Source organism: Megascapheus bottae, chromosome 4 (genome assembly GCF_031878675.1).
Source record: "Megascapheus bottae isolate mThoBot1 chromosome 4, mThoBot2.hap1, whole genome shotgun sequence".
In the NCBI taxonomy this organism is placed as follows: Eukaryota; Metazoa; Chordata; class Mammalia; order Rodentia; family Geomyidae; genus Megascapheus; species Megascapheus bottae.
In genome coordinates, this window is record NC_143512.1 from 7344462 (window position 1) to 7364377 (window position 19916).

Here is a 19916-nt window from a genome sequence, read left to right on the forward strand (position 1 = left end):
GACAAGAGAACTGATGTATTGAAATTAGACACCATTTCCTAAGCAAGTTAACTGCTGAGTGAGTTACTTCATCTTGTCTATGAGGAGAAGATGCTTAAATATAAATCAAGAAGCTCAGAATTTTTTTTTCTACACCAGCATTTAGAAAGGAAAATACTCGCATGTCAACTGAAAAAAAAAAATAGATGATGTCTATAACACATTCAGAAATGCATTCATTTTAATGATTAGAAGGGAGCATACCAAAAAGTTTATCATGACTGTTTTTTATTATGGATAACTTGAAGTTATTCATTTTATCATTCTAATTTGCTACATTTGTATATGAGGTGTTTTGTTTTTTTTTTTTTTTTGCCAGTCCTGGGACTTGAAGTCAGGGCCTGAGCTCTGCCCTTGAGTTTTTTCGAGGCTAGAGCTCTACCTCTTAAGCCACAGCACCACTTCTGCCTTTTATCTATGTATGTGGTACCAAGGAATGGAACCCACATCTTCGTTCGTGTCAGGCAAGCAGTCCACCACTAGGCCAAACTCCCGGCCCCATGAGTCATATTTTAAGAAAAAAGTTTTACTCGTGAATATGAGCTAAAAACCCCCAGGAAATAAAGCCATCGTACAAATGTAAAAAAAATGACAGTTATAAATCAGCCATTTCAGGGTTACTGAGATACAGCCTCAGCTCTGCATGACTAGATATTGAAACCCGGGAAAGCAGATGATTTTCAATGCATTTAATTTTTTCATATGTGGTCTGATTTCTTCTAAAACAAACCACACAATTGTATGATGGTTTCTCCTCTTTTAATTTTGATGTTCAAGTTTTTGATAAGCCCTGTAGTTTCAAAGCTACTATGAATACAATAGACTTCAGGTGGTCTTTACTTAATTACATCTCCCAAGGGGGGGGGGGGAATGCCTGATCATCTTCTACAGCTAGAATGTTAGATTGTGAAATTTGACCTATTGATCATTGCAATAAAATTCAAAGACTTATTAACTACTTTGTATGGGGGATGGGAAGGAAAGTGAAATGCAATGAAGATTAATTATATAGCATAATGTTCTGTTAATTGAGTTTTTAAATAGTTTTTTGATTAACAGGGATATTATCTTCCCATTTGGGATGCTATTTCATGTGTCAACAGCATCTCAAAAAAATAATTCTTATAAGAAAAATGTCTGTGGTCTTGTGTGATTTTCTTTTTTAATACTAATATTAAGATTGTGAATCCCCCCTCCCAGCCAAATAGATGAACATGTAAAAATTACAGGAAGACAATTGGAATTAGCATACAAAAGAAAAAATGAAGATGAGTGATAAGATTGTGTGTAAAGCTGCCACAGTGATGATAAACTACTTAGAGAAACAGCCAAGAAAAACAAAAAGACCATTTCTCACAGAAACCACCACCAGTCCCTTAGACATTTTTATCCACAATGCCTGAAGATACTGAGTCCCCCCCCAAAAAAGTTGCAATGATAAAGTCAAGAATGACCTCAGGCACTGCAACCAGAGAGAGTTGAATTGAATTCTCCAATTATCTTTTTTTTTAAGATGGTGCTTATCTTATTATAATTGAGTACAGTTTTTACTTGCTGCTTATGAATACATTTCTAACTTCCTAAAATGTTTTGTGCTAGTTGAGGGGCTTGATCTCAGAGCCACAGCACCACTTTAAGCTTGCTTGCTTTCCCTCCCTCCTTCCCTTCTTCCTCCCCCTTCCTCCCTTCTTCCTTTCTTGGTTGACACTGGGTGGTTTTTTTTTTTGGGGGGGGGGGGTGGCAGTTAATTGGATAAGTGTCTCAAGGACTTTCCTGCCTAGGCTGATATCAAACCATGATTGACAGATCTCAGGCTCCTGAGTAGCAAGGATTACAGGTGTCAGCAAAGTCACCTGGCAGCTTCCTACTGTTTAATGAAGACTAAAACTAACAAATTGTGAATCTAGACCTAGAAATTGTCACATGGGAATATATAGCTTCATTTAACTTCTTACTATGAAAACCTCTCACTATTTGACCTTTAGTTCTTGGCAGACTTTTTCTTCTCCAAATTATATAGAATGTAGCTAATAGACCCTACAGATTTATTTAGGGGTATAGCTATCAGTATAGATACATATATAACTAGCTAAAATACCTGATAACTATGTATAGCATATTATTTATTAGAAATTATTGTATAATTTTATAAATATAATGGAAGACTAGGAAAATTTTCACAGCTCTTCTGACTGCCTAATAGAATTGAAGGAGTTTTATATCTTTCTGCTTATTTTCAGTTTCTTTCATAACAGCTACTATTTATCTAATGAACAAGGAAAGATAAAACACACAAACAAAATCTACATATGCAATGTATTGGTTTATAAGCCCTGAAACATACATAGTATAGAGAAAATGCCATGAGAATTTATCAACCATGTGGACATAGATTGACACTGACTGTAGAAATTATAAGTAATTAAATCTGGTGCCTATGGCATATACCGGTAATCCTAGCTACTCAGTAGGCTGAAATCTGAGGATCACAGTTCAAAGCTAGCCTGGGCAAGAAAGTCCATGAGACACTTATCCCCACTAAACTACTCAGAAAATCCAGAAATGGTGCTGTGGCTCAGTATAGTGCCCAGATCCTGAGTTCAAGCCTCTAAAAATTAAAAAAAGAAATTATAGGTGACTTTTTTGTGATTTTTTTTAAAAGTCTATGGTCATATGTCAATCATAAAGAGAAAAACAGAAAATAAACATTGCCTTGCATATAGGCTGTGACATATTTCAAAGCCAAGCAATAGAGGGCATCTGCTACTAAAATCCACTGAGACAGTTGAGCCCACCCACCGCTGATCAGGAGCCAATCACGCAACCATACATAAGCCTCATATTTCATCTTTCCTACCCACAAGAGCAGTTTCCTCTAGCAGGATCTTGAGAGGGTGGTGCAAGAAGGCAGTTTGCCATATAGATGGAAATTCCTAAAATTAAGCCATAGCTAGGTCAGTTTCTTTGCCTCTTGCCCTCATGGAGCCAGGGCAAGGAAATGAGAGTGCACAAATCTTAAAGTCAGCAGTTTTGCCAGACCATCCGCAAACAGACCAGCCCTGGGATACACACCACATACTGGCGTTCACTGAACACAAAGAGTCCCGTGAGGAAGGCAATCTTTACACTGTTTACAAATGAAGACACGGAGGTACAGAATAATTGAGTTTGTCATATGGCAATATATGGGTTGTACTTACTACTAAAAAGGAAATTTCTGTTTATGTGAAACTCAAATTGGATTGGATATTCAGTATTTTTTTCTTCTTACTCAGTGTGGGGGGATCTTGTCTATTTGTCACCCTAAAAATATGAGTATGTGCCTCCTGAATGTGAGAGGGGTGGCATGCAGCCAGTGAGAGGCAGGATGGAAACCAGGCCCAAAGTTGTTCATAGAGACAGAGGAGTCAGGTATGTCCCTGACTTGTAGAGAAAAAGTTAAAACAGCACAAATAACAACCACAGGATCTAATCATCCCGGGCCTCACATCTTACATTGATGTGATCTATTCATTCATCTAGTTTTTACTGAGCATCTATTATACCCCAGGAACTCTTCTAGTTGCTACAAAAAGAGTGATTTACCAAGACAGGAAGGTCCCTGCCCTCAAAGATTGTATATGCTAGTGGGAGACAGATAATATATTAACATTGTTACTAGAAGGTACTATTAAAAGTAAAGCCAAAGCCAGGATCCAGTGGCTCATGCCTGTAATCCTAACTATTCAGGAGGCAGTGATCTGAGGATCATAGTTCCAAACCAGCCTGGACAGGAAAGTCCAGGAGACTCTTATCTCTAATAAATGACCCAGAAAAAGCTGGAAGTGGTGCTGTGGCTCAAGTGGTAAGAGTGCTAGCCTTGTGCAAAAGAAGCCCTAGGACCAACAAAAAATAAAATAGATAGATGAATAAATATAAGCCACCTCTGTCTGGCTTGACTTTTTATCTGTAATCCAGACTACTCAGGAGACTGAAATCTGAGTATCACAATTCCAAGCCAGCCTGGAAAGACAAGTCTATGAAACTCTTTCCTCCAATTAACCACCAAAAACCCAAGAAGTGGACTTCTTTGATAGTACACTAGCTTTGAAGAAAAGTTCAGGGACAGGGCTGAGGCAAAGTGAAGGAGTGAGTCTTGTAGAAAAGTGGATAAAGGTCTTTCCTAGCACATGCAAAGTCCCTGCGGCAGAATCACCGTAGTGCAGAAGCTGTACAGTGTAATCACAGCAAGTGAAAGGAGGTCCTTGAGATCACACATGTACAGGTTACAAAGGGCCTTTCAAGACCCTTGAAATACTCTTGTGAGAACAGTATTGAAAAGGGCCAGTGCTAGAGACTTGCACCTATAATCCTAGCTGTCAGGAGGCTGAGATCCGGAGATGACTGTCTATAGGAAAGCCAGCGAGAATGCCCTCTCAAATTACCTATCAAAAAGCAACAAGTGGAGGTGTGGGCTCAAGTAGCAGAATAAAAGTGGCTCATCTTAAATGAAAAATCTCAGCGAGAGCACAAAGGCCTCTGAGTTCAAGCCCTAATACTAGGACAAACAAACAGTGAGATGGGATGGTACAATGGAGATTTGAGTACTGTCTTCTCCCCAGAGGTTTATTCATGGGTGTTAAGTCAAAGTTTTGCAAGTATCATAGCTATCTAGTAAACTCCGTATGTTGTGACTATTCTTACTGTTCAGTAGTCAATCAGTGAATCAAATGGAGAAGCTATAGGGTTAACACAGCATTGGCAGGAAAAAAACCTTTTGTCCAACCATAATCTATGCTCCTGTCCTGAATGTCAGGGAAATGGTGACCCTGTGGCCTTTCCACCCCACACCACCACCTCATGGCCCTGTCCTCCCAGCCCCAAGTTCCTCTTCCCTGAGCCTGACTTCCTCGGCTTGCCTTCCACAGATAAAACTGTGAAGCTATGGAAAGTCAGCGAGCGTGACAAGAGGCCAGAGGGCTACAACCTGAAAGATGAGGAGGGCCGGCTGCGGGATCCCGCTACCATCACCACCCTGAGGGTAAGTGTGCTGCTGACTACCCAGGACCTGCCCTCCCCAGCCAGAGCTGCCACGGGCCGGGAGCAGGGTGGCCACAGGCTGGAAGCTGCCATAAGTAGCAGTGGCAACAAGGCAGGGTGGTCGGCAGAGAGACTCAGTTTACCCATCTCTGGTGACAGAAGGAGGAGCGGGAAAGGTACCAAGCTCAGGTGCCTACCACTCCACGCTTTTCCTTTGGTTCCTGGGGACTGGCTGCAGGGCTATGGGCAAATGGCTACTCTATGCTTACCTTCTGCCTGTTCATTTGGTTCTAAAATACCCTGCGTACCCAGGGTACAGAGAATAGGGGACAAAGTGGAAGTTGAGGATTTTGCCATCAGGATCTCACTAGGGCTGAGTTTGAACTTGTTTACTTAGCAAACTGTACTTGCTGTGTCAGTCACTTAAGTCAGTGTAACCAAAAGGGAGAAAAGAAAGGCTGAAGGAAAAATACATGGTTCCAGATGTTTCCATTCACGGTTACCCGGATGCATTGCTTTTAGACTGTGGTATGGCAGATCTCCAGGTCACCTCTGGTCATCTACTGCTCTTGATACTACAAAGGCTTTGGAGTCTTGAGGAGGACAGTGAAGAGTAAGGATTCATTCTAGTCTTGGCTAGAATGCTGGCTCCTTTCCTCAGCTCTGGGCTCTTTATATTAGACACCCTTTACCCTTAATGCCTTGTCTCTGTTACATGGATGATAGATGATGCTTCTAGGGATTTTTGTGATTATGCAATAGGATACTGTGTGTTATAAAGGACTTAGCTCATACAGTACTTGGCTGGTACAAAGTACTCAATGTTAGTTCCTGCTGTTGTTAAAAATATTACCACAATCACCATTATCATCAGTCTTGTCCTCCGCTTCCTCCTCTTTCTCCTCCATCATCATCATCATCACCACCATTGTAGGCATTCTTAAGCCCTATATATAACAGAAAATTTGCATTTTCCTTTGTCTACTGTTTTATACTGTTTGTAGGGTTTGGATCACTTTACAAGCTGTCCGTAGCAATCTAGTGCATTGCAAGCACTGTGTGGGCAATTTAATAGGAGTGAATGTTGTCTTTTGTTCCTGAGTGCATTGTAATCCTCTGGGGAAAACAATTGATACTATGAACTGCTCCCCAAACTGTGCTTTGCCCTTATTTTTCAATGGATGGGATTTCTGAGGTGAGCTGTGGTTCCCTCTAGGGGGCGCTGTGGGAATTAGCATGCATGGCCTTCTATGTGCTCTCATTCCCTCTGGGTCATGGACTTGGGAGAGAAGACGTGTTTACATTCCCAGTGGAGCAGAGGTCTTCCCTGTGGCAAGGCAGGGATGCTAATGAAATAGGATTTACACCAAATCAAGCACAGAGGGACCCAGAGGTATGGATGCAAGTTGGAAAATCCCAATCTAGTTCTTGCTTTTCAACAGCTAGCTGCATAGCCCCTGGCCAGGAAATCCCATTTCTTTCCTCCAGTTTTGATTTTGAAGCCTCCAAGCAGAAGCATGGAAAATGCATGTTACTGAGACCTGTTTGCTACTATGCTTATTTGGCTGGGGGGAGGTCATGGAGCTTGAACTCAGCTTGGGCACTGTCCCTGAGCTCTTTAGCTCAAGGCTATCGCCCTACCCTAGAGCCAAGCCCCACTTCCCTTTTTCTAGAGGTTAACTGAAGATAAGAGTCTCAGGTCCTTTTGTGCCCGAGCTGGCTTTGAACCTTGATCCTCAGATCTCAGCCTCCTGACTAGCTAGGATCACAGGTGTGAGCCACTGTGCCCGTGCCCGGCTTGTTATTATTCTTTAAAAAAAAATTGTAAAAGTAATATACAGAGGAGTCACAGTTATATAAGTCAGGCATTGAGTATATTTCTTTTTTGAACAATGCCATCTTTTCTTCATTCTCTCCTACTGTGTCCCCTCCTGACATCCTGTAAGCCCCCACTCAAGTTGTACAGTTCATTTCCAATGGAGTGTTTAGTGTCACTGATGAATTCGTTCACCCCTTGTCCCACCATTTCTGTGCTTTCCCTTCCCCTCTCCGAATCAGATAAGCTTATGTACAAGACAACAACACAGGAATAGAAATCAAAACTGGTAATTAAAGGGAACAAATCAAAGGAAAAAAATAACTGCAAACAGTACAATAGAAAACAGCCTCTTGTTTACAATTCTTAGAGCTCATTTCAATAAGCATCATTTTATATGATCTTATGCATATATGGAGCCCTCGTGATCCTCTCCTAAGAATATCCCTCTTTATTCTCACTGTGTGAATGTTTAGAGCACTGTTTATTTAATTTTGTATAGTTGTAATTATCTTTCACTGTCCTCTGGGTTTACTTGTAGATTTATAGGTTATTACAAATGAGGGAAACCATGCAGCCTGTGTTTCTTTGGGTCTGGCTTACTTAATTTTCTCCAAGCCTTTCTCTTTGTTGATGAATGGGGCAATGGCATTGTTTCTAAGGGAAGCATACAATCTCACTGTGTATATATACCACATTTCCTTGATTCATTTGTCCACTGAGGGGCATCTGGGTTGATCTTTATCTTAGATATGGTGAACAATGCTACAAGGAATGTGGCTGCTCTGGTGACCTTGTTATTTTGGTGGTATGGTTCTGAGGTTTAAACTCAAGGCCTAGACACTGTCCTTGAACTTTTTGTGCTCAATGCACTAGTGTTCTTCCACTTAAGCCATATCTCCATGCGTGGCTTTTTGGTGTTTAATTGGGGATACATATCTCAAGGATGTTCCTGCCTGGAGTGATTTCAAACTGCAATGCTAAAATCTCATCCCCCTGAGTAGACAGGATTATAGGTGTGAGCTACTAATGCCCATCTAGACCCTGCATCTTTATTTAATACTTTACCCTGATGACTGATACAAGTTGGTCTATGGTCGCTAAGTTCAACCATCCCCAGGGCCTCCTCTATTATTTTTTTCAATCATGTGAACAGCTGTTGCACCCATTTTGGAGACATGTTTGGCATAAAAATGTCTGACTCATATCTACTTTCCCTCTTGTACCTTCATAGAGTTAGAGACATCTTATATTTTAGGTTAGTCCCCACAGCCAGCTTTCCTTTTCAATGTAAACTCCATTTCTCTTTGATCCTCATAGTAGAAGGAAATAAAAAATAACAACAAAAAAGCACTAGGCAAGCCAGAAAACCATGGATTCAGAACCATGATTCCAGAGGAGCTGATGTGTTATTAATTAATCAGCTTATAATTCGCAACATGCTTTGGCTCTCAGATTTTGCATCACCAGCAGTTGTCTCTCTCTCTATTTTTTTTTCTTCTCCCTACACTATGATTACCTCTCGCTTACTTGTCACAGTTTCCGGTTCTATATGAGTTTTGAGTACGAAAACATTTAATAATACCTGACAGCTAATTAATCCTCACCGCAAAATGAACCTGTTCTACTTCAGTTCTGAGAGGCTTGACCTTTCAGAGGAAGAAGGGGGCTGATTTTTTTTTAAGGGAAGATGCTCCTTCAGATCTTGTCTGTTGTTATTTGGGGAAGCTAAGAGTCACCCGCCTCTGAAATCAGTGTCCTCTGCAGAAAGCAAAGGTGGCATAATCAACAATGTCATGACTCAAGCATTCTTTAGATCACAAGATACTCTCTAATCCCAATGTCTTTATGATTTGTCTTTATGACAGAAAACAACAAGAAGGGTATCACACATGTCTATCAGGGAAAATACTGCGATCTGGTCTCTTTTTTTATTATTATCTTCAGTTGTGCAAAGGAGTTGTCATTCAACAAAGCAGCTCATGATTATAGCACGCCTTCATCAATGCCAACCCTTTCAGTATTCTCACCCTCCCCTCCCAACCCACCTTTTCCCCCACTTTTCTTAAAATTTTTAGGACATGTACTGGATTTTTTGGTTTTGCCATTAAACAAAGAAGTTTATATATACAATGCATGTTGATTTATGTCATCCCTTCAACATTTTCACATCCTTTCAACCCACTCTTTCCCTTCTTTTTCTTCATTTGTGCTACATGCAGTGAATTTTTTACTATCCTGCCCCCTTACTCCTTTCATTTGTCTATCCTTCTCCCCTTGGGCCCCACCCCTCCTCTTAGAAGCACCTATTTCCTGGTTTGGGGAGCCTCTGCTCTATCCCACGCTGCCCTCTTCTCTGACAACCTAGTAGCTGTAGCTTACTGTCAAGAACCCCATTTAACAGATGAGGCTCTAAGACGTTGAGTTAACATGCTCAACATCCTGCAGGGCTGAGGAGCTAATCTGATCTGGTCTGCTCAGACATCTGGACCCTTACATCTCAGAGAGGGAAAGTATGTGCCATACCCAATGCCCTTCAATTGGCTATTTGCGGTGCCAGGGCTAAATATGAAGAGCTAGCGGTCTTAAACTTAGAAATAACACATTTGGAAGTCAGGCACTGGTGGGTGCATGCCTGTAATTCTAGCTACTCAAGAGGCTAAGATCTGAAGGTTATAATTCAAAGCCAGCCCAAGCAGAAAAGATCATGAAACTCTTATCTCCCATCAACCACCAAATAGGCCAGAGGTAAAAGTGTGCCCAAAGTGCTAGAGCTAGCCTTGAGAAAAAAAATGTGTGTGTGTATGTGTATGTGTATGAGTATGCAGGTCCTGAATTCTAGTCCCAGCATCAAATAGAAAACACACACAATACAAAGCCTGAGATCGTACAAAGTTCTGCTTAACCAAATCCTCCCTCGCCTGCCAATTCCCAAGAGTACCAGGCCCTCAGAGCCTTTTCTAAGCAACAGGACTAGTGCTCTAGTGGCTTAATTGGCCTGGGATTGGAGCTGAGGGATGAGAAACACACTTAGCATACTTCTTGCTGCAGGAAGAGCCTGGAGATATTATTTCCTCATTATGATTGGCTGCTATTACCCTGGGAACCTAGGCCTGGATGAAGTTTGCTTTCCAACTGATTATAAATGTAGTCTCTAAGGTATGAGCTCCCTCACTGTAACTTGTCATAACCTGTCCCCTGAAAAACTGAGATTTATAATGAGTTCGATTTTGCCATTATAGATTTTATCCAAACACCTCTTACTGTGTAACTAGAAAAAGAATTGTCATAATGGTACTAATAATAACCACTGTTTACTGAATGCTTTGGATCCTGGATTTTATATTGTCGTATCTTCTACTCTCTCAGGTTGCTTTAGTTATTCTCTCTGGATTTCCTGATCCCCAATCCCTTCCTTCATGTCCCTCATGCCCAAGTGCCAGGTCATCAGAAGAGGATTCCTAATGGAAGAACACACACTCACCTTTCCCCATTGCCTCTGTGTCCTCCTTTGCTCCTTTGCTTATCTCTCCTCACAGTTAATGTGCAGGGACTCATCTCCTGCCTCCCCTCCCCCACCACAATATATGAAGCTCTGACACCCAGGACACTTCTGGGCACATGGGAGAGACTCAGCTATTATTTGTAAGAGGGATGAGTTGCAGGAAAAGGGAAACTGAGTTTGAGAAAGCCAAGCATTTGTCCAAAACCTCATAGCAGAACTGTGACTCACATTTAGTCTTTCTGATCAGTCCATTCTTACTCTCTTTAGCTCTTGATTTGCCTGCCTGCCCTCCCTCCCTCCCCTCCACCCCCACTCCTCTAGGATAATAGGGTATAAACTCAGGACCTTGAGCCCTCTTGGTTTGCTCAGCTGGCATTTACCATTTCTCAGATTTTTGCTAGCTATTTTTTAAATTTTTTTCAGAAATGGAATAATTTTATTTCCAAATGATTCCAGAAACATACTTTCCCATCTCCACATTTGTTTTTATTTTATAAAATGTTCTTGTTCCTAAAATCTTTCACAAAATCAGCCATCCCCTGGGCCATGGAAAACAGACCTAAAGTCAAAGGTTAACTGGTTATGCATGACAGTATATCCACCAAAATAATTATCCAAGTCAATGATAACATATTAAGATTAATGTAGCTGGGTGTGGTGGCTCATGCCTGTAAGCCTAGCTACTCAGGAGGCCGAGATGTGAGGATCAAGGTTCAAAGCCAGCCCAGGCACAAAAGGACCTGAGACTCTTATCTCCAATTAACCTCTAGAAAATGGGAAGTGGGGCTTGGCTCAAGGGTAGAGAGTAGCCATGAGCTGAAGAGCTCAAGGAAGTGCCCAGGCCGAGTTCAAGCCTCATGACCGCCCCCCCCAAAAGATAAATGTACATTTCACTGTTTTGTAGCACTTCAGGTTTTCCCTTCATATATCAATTTTGTTCTTTTATAATTTTATAATATCAATTATATTACAAAAAGATTATCAACTTTTTCATAAGATCAAGAAATGAGAAAAGCTGAACTATTTTTTTTAAGACCAGTTAGTAGAAAACCAACCTTTTATGTAAGACTAAAACCTAAAAGAAAAATAAAACTCAAGGTTTCATCAGGATAGACCCCTTTTGTCCTTTACCCCATATTCGTCTGGGCGAACTCATTTGTTGCCTGTGATTACTATAATGTTTTGCTCATGGTTGTGAAAGAAAATGTCATTTTTTGAAACTATTTTAGTCCTTCTCAGAGACAGAGAAATTCAAAAGAGTCTATCTTTTAATAATGCCAAAAAAGAAGAGCCACGAAGCCTAAAGGTGAGGCTCAGTGGTAAAACATTGGCCTTTGCTGGTTACTTTAGTGATAAAATCTCTCAGACTTTTCTGCCTGGGCTGTGACCCCACACCACTCACCATGAGTAGCTGACAATAGGCATAAACTACCGGCACTCAGCTAATTATGGCTATATCAGTGCTTGCTTTTTTTTCTTTTTTTGGCGGGGGGGTGGTTCCAGTCCTCCTAGGGATTAAACTCAGGATCCAGGCAATGTTCTTAAGCTTTTGTGCTCAAGACTAGCACCCTTCCACTTGAGCCACAGCTCTACTTCTAGTTTTTTTTTTAGTGGTTAATTGAACCTTGAAGCTTTATGGATGAATCTGCCAAGGCTGGCTTTGAACTGTGATCCTTAGAGTTCAGCCTCCTGAAAACTAAGGGGCTGGAACCCACTGGCACACAGCTAATGCTTTCTTAACAGATAAGCTTGATTTCAGATAGATGGGTTTCATAGTTGCAAAGGCTTCTCTGCTGTACAGTATGTATACAAGGGATATGCTGTTTCTTAGAAAACCTGTCAAAGGGCATTCATGCCTCCTGACCTTGACTATCCCTGTCCTCCTCTCTACTCAGGACAGAAGGCTTTATTGTTGGCATAATGAGCAACATAGAATGGACTGCACAAGAGAGTTGTACGATGTTCCCATTCATGCATAAAATGTCCCCTGATCAGATTCACCTCCTCTTTCACCCTCCCTCATTCTGCCTGCACCCTTCTTAAAACAACTTCAACCATATTGTCCTTCCTTCCCTGTCTCTCCATCTGCCCTGTCCCTTCCATGGGTACTCAACCCCTCTTCTAACTGAATCTGTTTTACATTCTTGTCACTCCTTTACTTTAGTGTATTTCAAATGTACAAAGGGATTTCTTGATTCGTATATTATACTTCAGTCTGTTTAGCCCCTTGATCACTCTCTTTTCATATTTCCACATCCCCCTTATGCCTCCATTATTCTACAACTTGGTATGAGCTTCCCTATGTCATCTTTGTACACAGATCCTATGCATTTCAGTATTATTCACTTACCCTCTCTCCATGTCCCCCCAAGCAATCCACAGTGACACTCACGTTATATTAACTACTCTTTGTGACAGCCTGGAGCTGAGCAATTTTTATGTCCATTTTACTAGTCCTTCTTTTTCACAGTCCTGAGCTAGACATGTACCCATCATAGAGATGTGTACACAGATTAAGAAAGATGAGCACTGGTTCAAAACCAGTGAAGATAAATGAGAAGCAGCCAGGACACGAATGAAACATAGCTCTCATCAACAGTCAAATATTAAGTCAACCCGGGCAGTAGAGTCTATAAGACTTCATCTCAAAAATAGCCATCAAAAAAGCAGAGCTAGGGGCTGTGGGTATGGCCTAGTGGTAGAGTGCTTGCCCAGCATGCCCAAAAACCCGGGTTTGATTCCTCAGAACCACAAAAAAAAAAAAAAAAAGAAAAAAGCAGAGTTAGAGACATTGGCTCAAGAGTAGAGTATTAACTGAGCAAGCAGAATTCAAGCCCCAATATTGCACAGAAAAAGAATAGAGCACAGATCTGACTACAGTTCGAGTCCTTCACATACATTAACTGAATTACATGTGTCTCCAATAGACATCTGTGAGAATGTCGCTGATGCATAGAACTTGGTAGTGGACATTTTATGCCCTTTAATGGATGCTTACCATGAAGTAGGTGTCGTACTAAGCAGGTACTACAGAATCAATCTCACAAAGATGAAGGAAACACTTTTTCCTTGAGAGACAGGGAAGAAAGAAGCAGTTCCTAGCTGTCATATGCCATCACAGTTTTTTCAGTCATTAAATGCACTGTGCATCGCGGTCACCTGGTGTGCTTTGTGGAACACAACCCTCTTGGCCTCGTCTCTAAGGATTCTGGTTAGAGGGTCTGAATTGGACTCCAAGAAATGGCAGTTTTGGCAGTTCTCTCTCCTGAAAGGCCCTCAGTGATTCTGGTGCTCTGTTTTAGAAGTCGTGCAGAAGAGAATGGCACTGAAGGTTGTCATGGCAACTGAGACGATGCACAGAGGAGAGGAGACACAGGATCAGGAAGGAGTTGTCCTGATGCATCTGGGTGTGGTGGGAGGGAGGAGGAGGGGGTTAATAGCTGGGCTTTTGTGCTGAGGAATAAGGGGGCCTCACTTGAGGCCCCTGTTTCCTCCCAAGGAAACAGCAAGGCAAGAGGATGCACATCAAGTTTTCCTTCTGTCCAGTACTATGGATATGAACATCCATTCACAAAAGAAAATAACAGAGGTCCTGAGAGTCTTAAGTGTCACTTACAGGGGCAGTGAGTGATAGGGCAAATTGTTGGTTGGATGAAGATGAAATTTTTTCCCCTGATTTTAATTGGATGTTTATATTTTGATAACCTAGGCCTCTTAGGACATTACTACTGCCTGCCTGTAACCATTTCTGATTTTTTCTTAAGGTTTCATTTTCTGATTTATGGCTGCTCTGGGGGCTTAATATATAATCCTTTCCTGGTTTCATCTTTCCTTTCTGATATTTGTTGCAAATAACAATGGAGTGTTTAGCTACTGTGATGGGAAAAAAATCAATCAAGCCCGTTCTTTATTCACAGGCTTGTAATGGCCCCCGGTGCCCCCCCACAATTAGATTAACTTTGTGAATGTGTCACTCTGGTGGGAGTGATTTCTCAACCTCCACTCCCCTTGCCCCCACCTTGCCTCTGCAGGTGGATATTGAGATTGCTCATTGATTGACTGCTCCAAAAGCAAGTACTGGCATGTGATGTGTGTATCTCAGCAGGACGCACATACTCTGTGTTTATGAAAATAAATAATAATTTCGGTTATCATTATTGATTGCCATCATTATCTGCATCTGTCTGCATCATGGGCTTCCACGAAGGGAATCAGTAAGCATCACATGGGAACTGTATGCACTCGCCAGTAGCTGGTCTGTGTACTTGGACACATTTCATCTTCTGCAGACAAGGGCTATAGTTCTGGTTGGCCAATTTCTTGAGCAAGTATTCATGATCACAGTGCTGGTTGTGTTCAGTGTTAGCCAAAGGAACTGATTCAGTTGGAATCCTAAGCAGTCAATGTTTCTGGAGTATTTATTGGGTTCCAATAAATCAGCATGGGCTGATCTGCTGTCAATATAAACCTAGACTGTATATCCTACAAAATTAACAAGAGTGAGGGAAGGGGTGGGTACAGGAGGAATGAGTGAAAATGTTGAAATGGGCAAAATTGACCAAGGTATATTTATAAACTGCTTTGTGCAATGGCAACTCCTTTGTATAACTTCTTAAAGATAATGATTTAAAAAATCATTTTAGAAATAGGGGGAAAAAGATAAGCTTACAATGTATGTTGAGTACTAATCTCTCTTTTAGCAATGTGATACCTGAAGTCAGAGAGGCTAAGGAGCTTGTGCAAGGTCAGAGATTGGTCAGAGGTCATGCTTTATAATGCCCAAACTCATGTCACTCTACCGTCTCCTGTTAATATAGCATGTTCAGTGTACATATATAAAAACTCAGTATAAGCTAAATATGTATGCATGTGCAAGGACAAGAGGACAGCCTGGCAAGGAATGCATGGGAACTGCTAGGGTCTGGAGCATGGGTTTTGGGTTTTGTGTTGCTATGGAAGAAGGTGAGCAGAAAGAGTACGTGGAAGTAGTGTAGCCCAGGGCCTACAAAACGTGGAAGTCATCAGACACTGTCTCGGAATGCCTAAGCTCTCCCCAGCAGACTGCATCAGCATGTTAGAGCAGAGCCAAGAAATCTCACATTTTTCTATCACATCCCAGACAGTTCTGAAGATCAGTAGAAACTAAGAATCACTGGCACCTTGAAGGCCCACTCCCCAATGGAGAGTCTGTGACTTCACTTTGCAGTCCTTCCCTCCCTTTTTCCCCCTCCCTCGAGGTTCTCTGTAGATGCATCTGAGGAAAACATTATTATGGAGACCTTTGTGCCTAAGAGAGGCACTAAGAGAGAGGTTGATGTAGATTGACCTTCAGAAATGGCTCTGGGTATGAATGATTGATTCTGAGATGCTGATATCAGCTACCACTCAAGTTGTGTCTCATTTCCGCTCCTAGCCATATTCATGGCCACTACATTATATTCTAACATACATACATGCCATGCACCCAGTTTTATGCTAGGCATGTTACATCTCATTGTATCATAATAGTAGCCCTAATAGGTGAGTAATATTGTTATCTCCATTTTACAAATGAAGCAAGGTCCCTAAGTCTTACAGCTACTAAGTAACTGGATCATATTGTTATCCAGATGTAGTCTGACTGTAAAGTCAATGCCCTTAATACTGCATGGTAGTCTTGATAGGAGAGAGCTACACGTCAGGCAGAGTCAAGCACCATCTATAAAATGGATATGCTTGCAGAGGCCAGGCTGATACAATAAAGGAACCTGATAATGTGTTTAACATAATGTCTTGTCATTAATAGATGTTCTCCTAAATTGTCTTGAACTTAGAGTACATTCATTAACAGAAAAATACTTTCTTTCGGGGCCAGGAGTTTGGCCGAGTGGTTAAAGTGCTTGCCTAGCATGCACGAAGACCCGGGTTTGATTCCTTGGTACCACATACATACAAAAAAAAGCTGGAAGTGGTACTGAGGCTCAAGTGGTAGAGCTCTAGCCTTGAGAAAGTCCAAGGACAGTGCTCAGGACCTGAGCTCAAGCCCAGGACTGGCAAAAAAAAAAAAATACTTTCTTTCATCTCAGAGATAACTTTGTTCTATTCTTTACATACAGTAATTAGATCTGCCATGAAGGGAAATATAGCCAGAATCCTACCTCTGGTTTAGAATCAAGTTCTCTTTGTCTCTTGTTCCCAACCCCTTTGGAGAGCAATCGTAGCTTCTTGAGTGAGATGGGAAGCAGTAATGACAGTCCATGCATGCCTTCAGTGGCTGCAAGGATGCATTCCTAGTGTCAGATATATAAAGAAAGAAAGCTGAGCTTTTCCATTGTCTCGAGTGCCATTTCTTGTGATTCCTTGATCAGGGGGCTGGGTATCATTCCAAATTCTAGTCGTTCTCTTTTCCTGGTTTTTGGTCAGTAAATGTTCTGAATTTCAGGCATGTGAGAAGGCACATGGCTCATCTTTTTCAGGCTTTTCAAGTTAGGGTCTTGTCACTGGCTCAAACCTAGTTAGCATGATTCCAGGTAGGGTTCTCTGAAAAGAGAAGTTATTCATGTGATTCTCCCAGTTTTCATTTAAAGAGGCAATTAGATGACTGAATAGGGGAAATAGTGTAGGCTTAATTTATTTACAAATTTGTTACAGATTTTTTTTTACCAGCATGGTCAAAAAATAAACCTTTCAAAAACAAAAATTTCTTTTTTCTTTTTTCTTTTTTTTGCCAGTCATGGGGCTTGAACTCGGCCTGAGCACTGTTCTTGGGTTTTCTCAAGGTAGTGCTCTACCACTTGAACCACACACCACTTCTGGTTTTTTATATGTATGTGGTACCAAGGAATCGAACCCAGGTCTTCAGACATGCTAGGCAAGCACTCTACCAATAGGCCAAACTTCCAACCCCCAATGTTGGTTTTTTTGGTCGGTCATGGGGCTTGAATTTGGCCTGGGCACTGTCCCTGAGCTCTTCAGTTCAGGGTTACCACCCTACCCTTGAGCCAAGTCCCACTTCTCATTTTCTAGATGTTAATTGGAGATGTGGCTTTGAACCTTGATCCTCAGATCTCAGCCTCCCTAGTAGCTAAGATTACAGGTGTGAGCCATTATGCCCTGCCCTCCCCCAAAATTTGACATTTCTGTACATGCCTTATTCCACCCAGATGATGGAGAGAAACTCTGAATACTCAGTCATTTTCAGCCACATGTAAATCATAGCACGCTTTGCTGAGTGTTTCTGTGACCTTAATTTTGTAAATATTTCCCTTCTGAAAAGCAGTGGTGGCCCCAGTGTGTGATAAAAGTTGTGGTCATCCCCTCAAGCCAAAAAGGTCAGATAATGTGATGGAGTAAAAATTGAAGGTTTGTTTTAAAGCATCGTGTCTTCAATGGAAATGTGGTGGTATGAGGGAAAGTGAATGAAGCATCTACAGTATAATTCTAAACATACACAGGGTGCCCTCAACTGTGGTCTCCTCAGTCTCAGATACTAATTGATACCAAGGGCTTGCTGTGTGTGTGTGTTTTCTGAATCTTTCAGATGGAAGTATCTGAATTATAATCATATTGGGAAAGGGGTTGTCTCTACACCCACAGGTCCCTGCTCTAAGGTGTAAGCTTGCTACAGCTAGAGTGAGGAGTGTGACTCTACTCCCTGAAACTACACATTACATGTGTTGTATGCACAGGTGTGTGCAGTACATGTACTACCCAAGGAATGTATTGTGCAAAAAAATGGAGTGTTCACAAAACATAGACTGGACTTTTATTTTTATTCCAACTTGGGTATCTTAGCAATAGATAAAACATATGTGTCCTAGCTGGATGCCCCTGGCTCATGACTGTAATTCTAAACTACTCAGAAGACTGAGATCTAAGGCATATAGTTCAAAGCCAGCTTGAGCAGTAAAGTTCATAAGACTCTCATCTCCAGTTAACTACCAAAAAAGCTAGAAGTAGAGCTATGGCTCAAGTGTTAAGGCACTTGAGAAGGGCTCAGAGACAGTGTCTAAACCTTGAATTCAAGCCCCAGGACCAGCACCAAACAAAAAGAAGAAAAAAGTTATGTGTCCAGATTCCTTCTTGCTTACGGATTATGCAAAGAACTCATTTGAAATCACAGAGGATCTCAAAGGTCTCTATTCATTATATATAAGATTTTTGTAGGGAATAATTAACACAAATGGACTTGGAATTGAGTTCAATAGAGGACATGATCACTTTGATCCTACTACTTGGCAAACTAAGCTTCATTTGATGCTTTGATGTTAGCATTTTTATCCCAGGGAAAATGATAGCAAGATACTTCCTTTTCTTTGATGCATACAAATAACGAACTAGTTAGAATAAAACTTTCATAAGAGTGGTTTTATGTTAAAAGAGACTTTTAACAGGACAAATATTTTATTCTTTGATTTCCTTAGAACCAAAAAGGAAAGAAATTGTCTACTTGCAAGGCATTAGATTTGTGTACATGTGTGTGTTGGGTGGAAAAGGAGGTGTCACTTTTTTATATACACTGTCACTATGATCAGATGACCTTTTTCTTTACTAGAAATACATTAAAAGTAGTGATGCACATGTACACATTCACAAATGTTTCTTGTCCAAGCACCGGAGGAAATGGTAGCTTAGACAGATTTGAGGAGAACTGGGATTAAACTTGAGGACTTGCTAGGAAGATGCTTTACCACTTGAGTCATGCCGTTAGCAACTTTTTGCATTGGTTCTTTTTTTTTTTTTTTTTTTTTGGTTGATCGTGGGGCTTGAACTCTGGGCCTGGGTGCTGTCCTCGAGGTCTTCAGCTCAAGGCTACCGCCCTACCCCTTAAGCCACAGCACCACTTCCAGTTTCTGGTAGTTAATTGAAGATAAAAGTCTCACGGACTTCAGTACTTGGGCTGGGCTTTGAACCACAATCCTCAGATCTCAGCCTTCTGAGTAGCTAGCTAGGATTACAGGCATGAACTACTGTGCCCAACTGCATTAGTTATATTCAAGGTAAGTCTCTCTTTACTCCAGTGGCGTGGACTACAGTCCTTCTATTTGTGCTTCTCTGAGTGTCCAGAGATGAAAGTCACGCAGCACTGCAGGTAGTCATTGTGTTTCCCTGATGTCTGGGGGAAACAGATGTGTGCTGCTGCTACACTCAACAGGGAGCTGTGATTCACTGGAAACAGATGTGTGCTGCTGCTACACTCAACAGGGAGCTGTGATTCACTGGAAGTTCTTTTTGCGCAGGCTGGCCTTGAACTGTGATCTCTCCACTGCTGCCTCCCAAATAGGATTACAGGTTTAAATCTTCATACCCAGGTGCTTAAACATATTTTTAACAAGCTTATCTGCTCCCAGATTGCTAGAAACCTTTCATTTACTAACATGTAGTATCTAGGACAGGGTTTTACATGAAGTATTTTCTGGTAATCTTGTTTGACCATGAAGGACCCTTTCTCAATTCTAAAATAATTTACTGACAATGTGGTCTTTGGCCCAGGCAGGTACATAATGCGATAAGGAACTTGGATCCGAATATAGTCTGTCGGTAGGCTATGGAAGAGTT

The 19916-nt window shown here is 41.4% G+C and overlaps 1 protein-coding gene across 5 annotated transcripts in view; it reads left to right on the forward strand.

Annotated features, from left to right (window-relative positions):
- Ppp2r2b (protein phosphatase 2 regulatory subunit Bbeta) overlaps window positions 1-19916 on the forward strand; it is a 419132-nt gene that overhangs the window by 321687 nt on the left and 77529 nt on the right. For all 5 annotated transcript variants that reach the window (XM_090331274.1, XM_090331275.1, XM_090331279.1 and 2 more), the window contains one exon: window positions 4947-5059. In XM_090331274.1, coding sequence (XP_090187400.1) covers window positions 4947-5059 — 113 coding nt within the window. The remainder of the gene's footprint in view (window positions 1-4946; window positions 5060-19916) is intronic.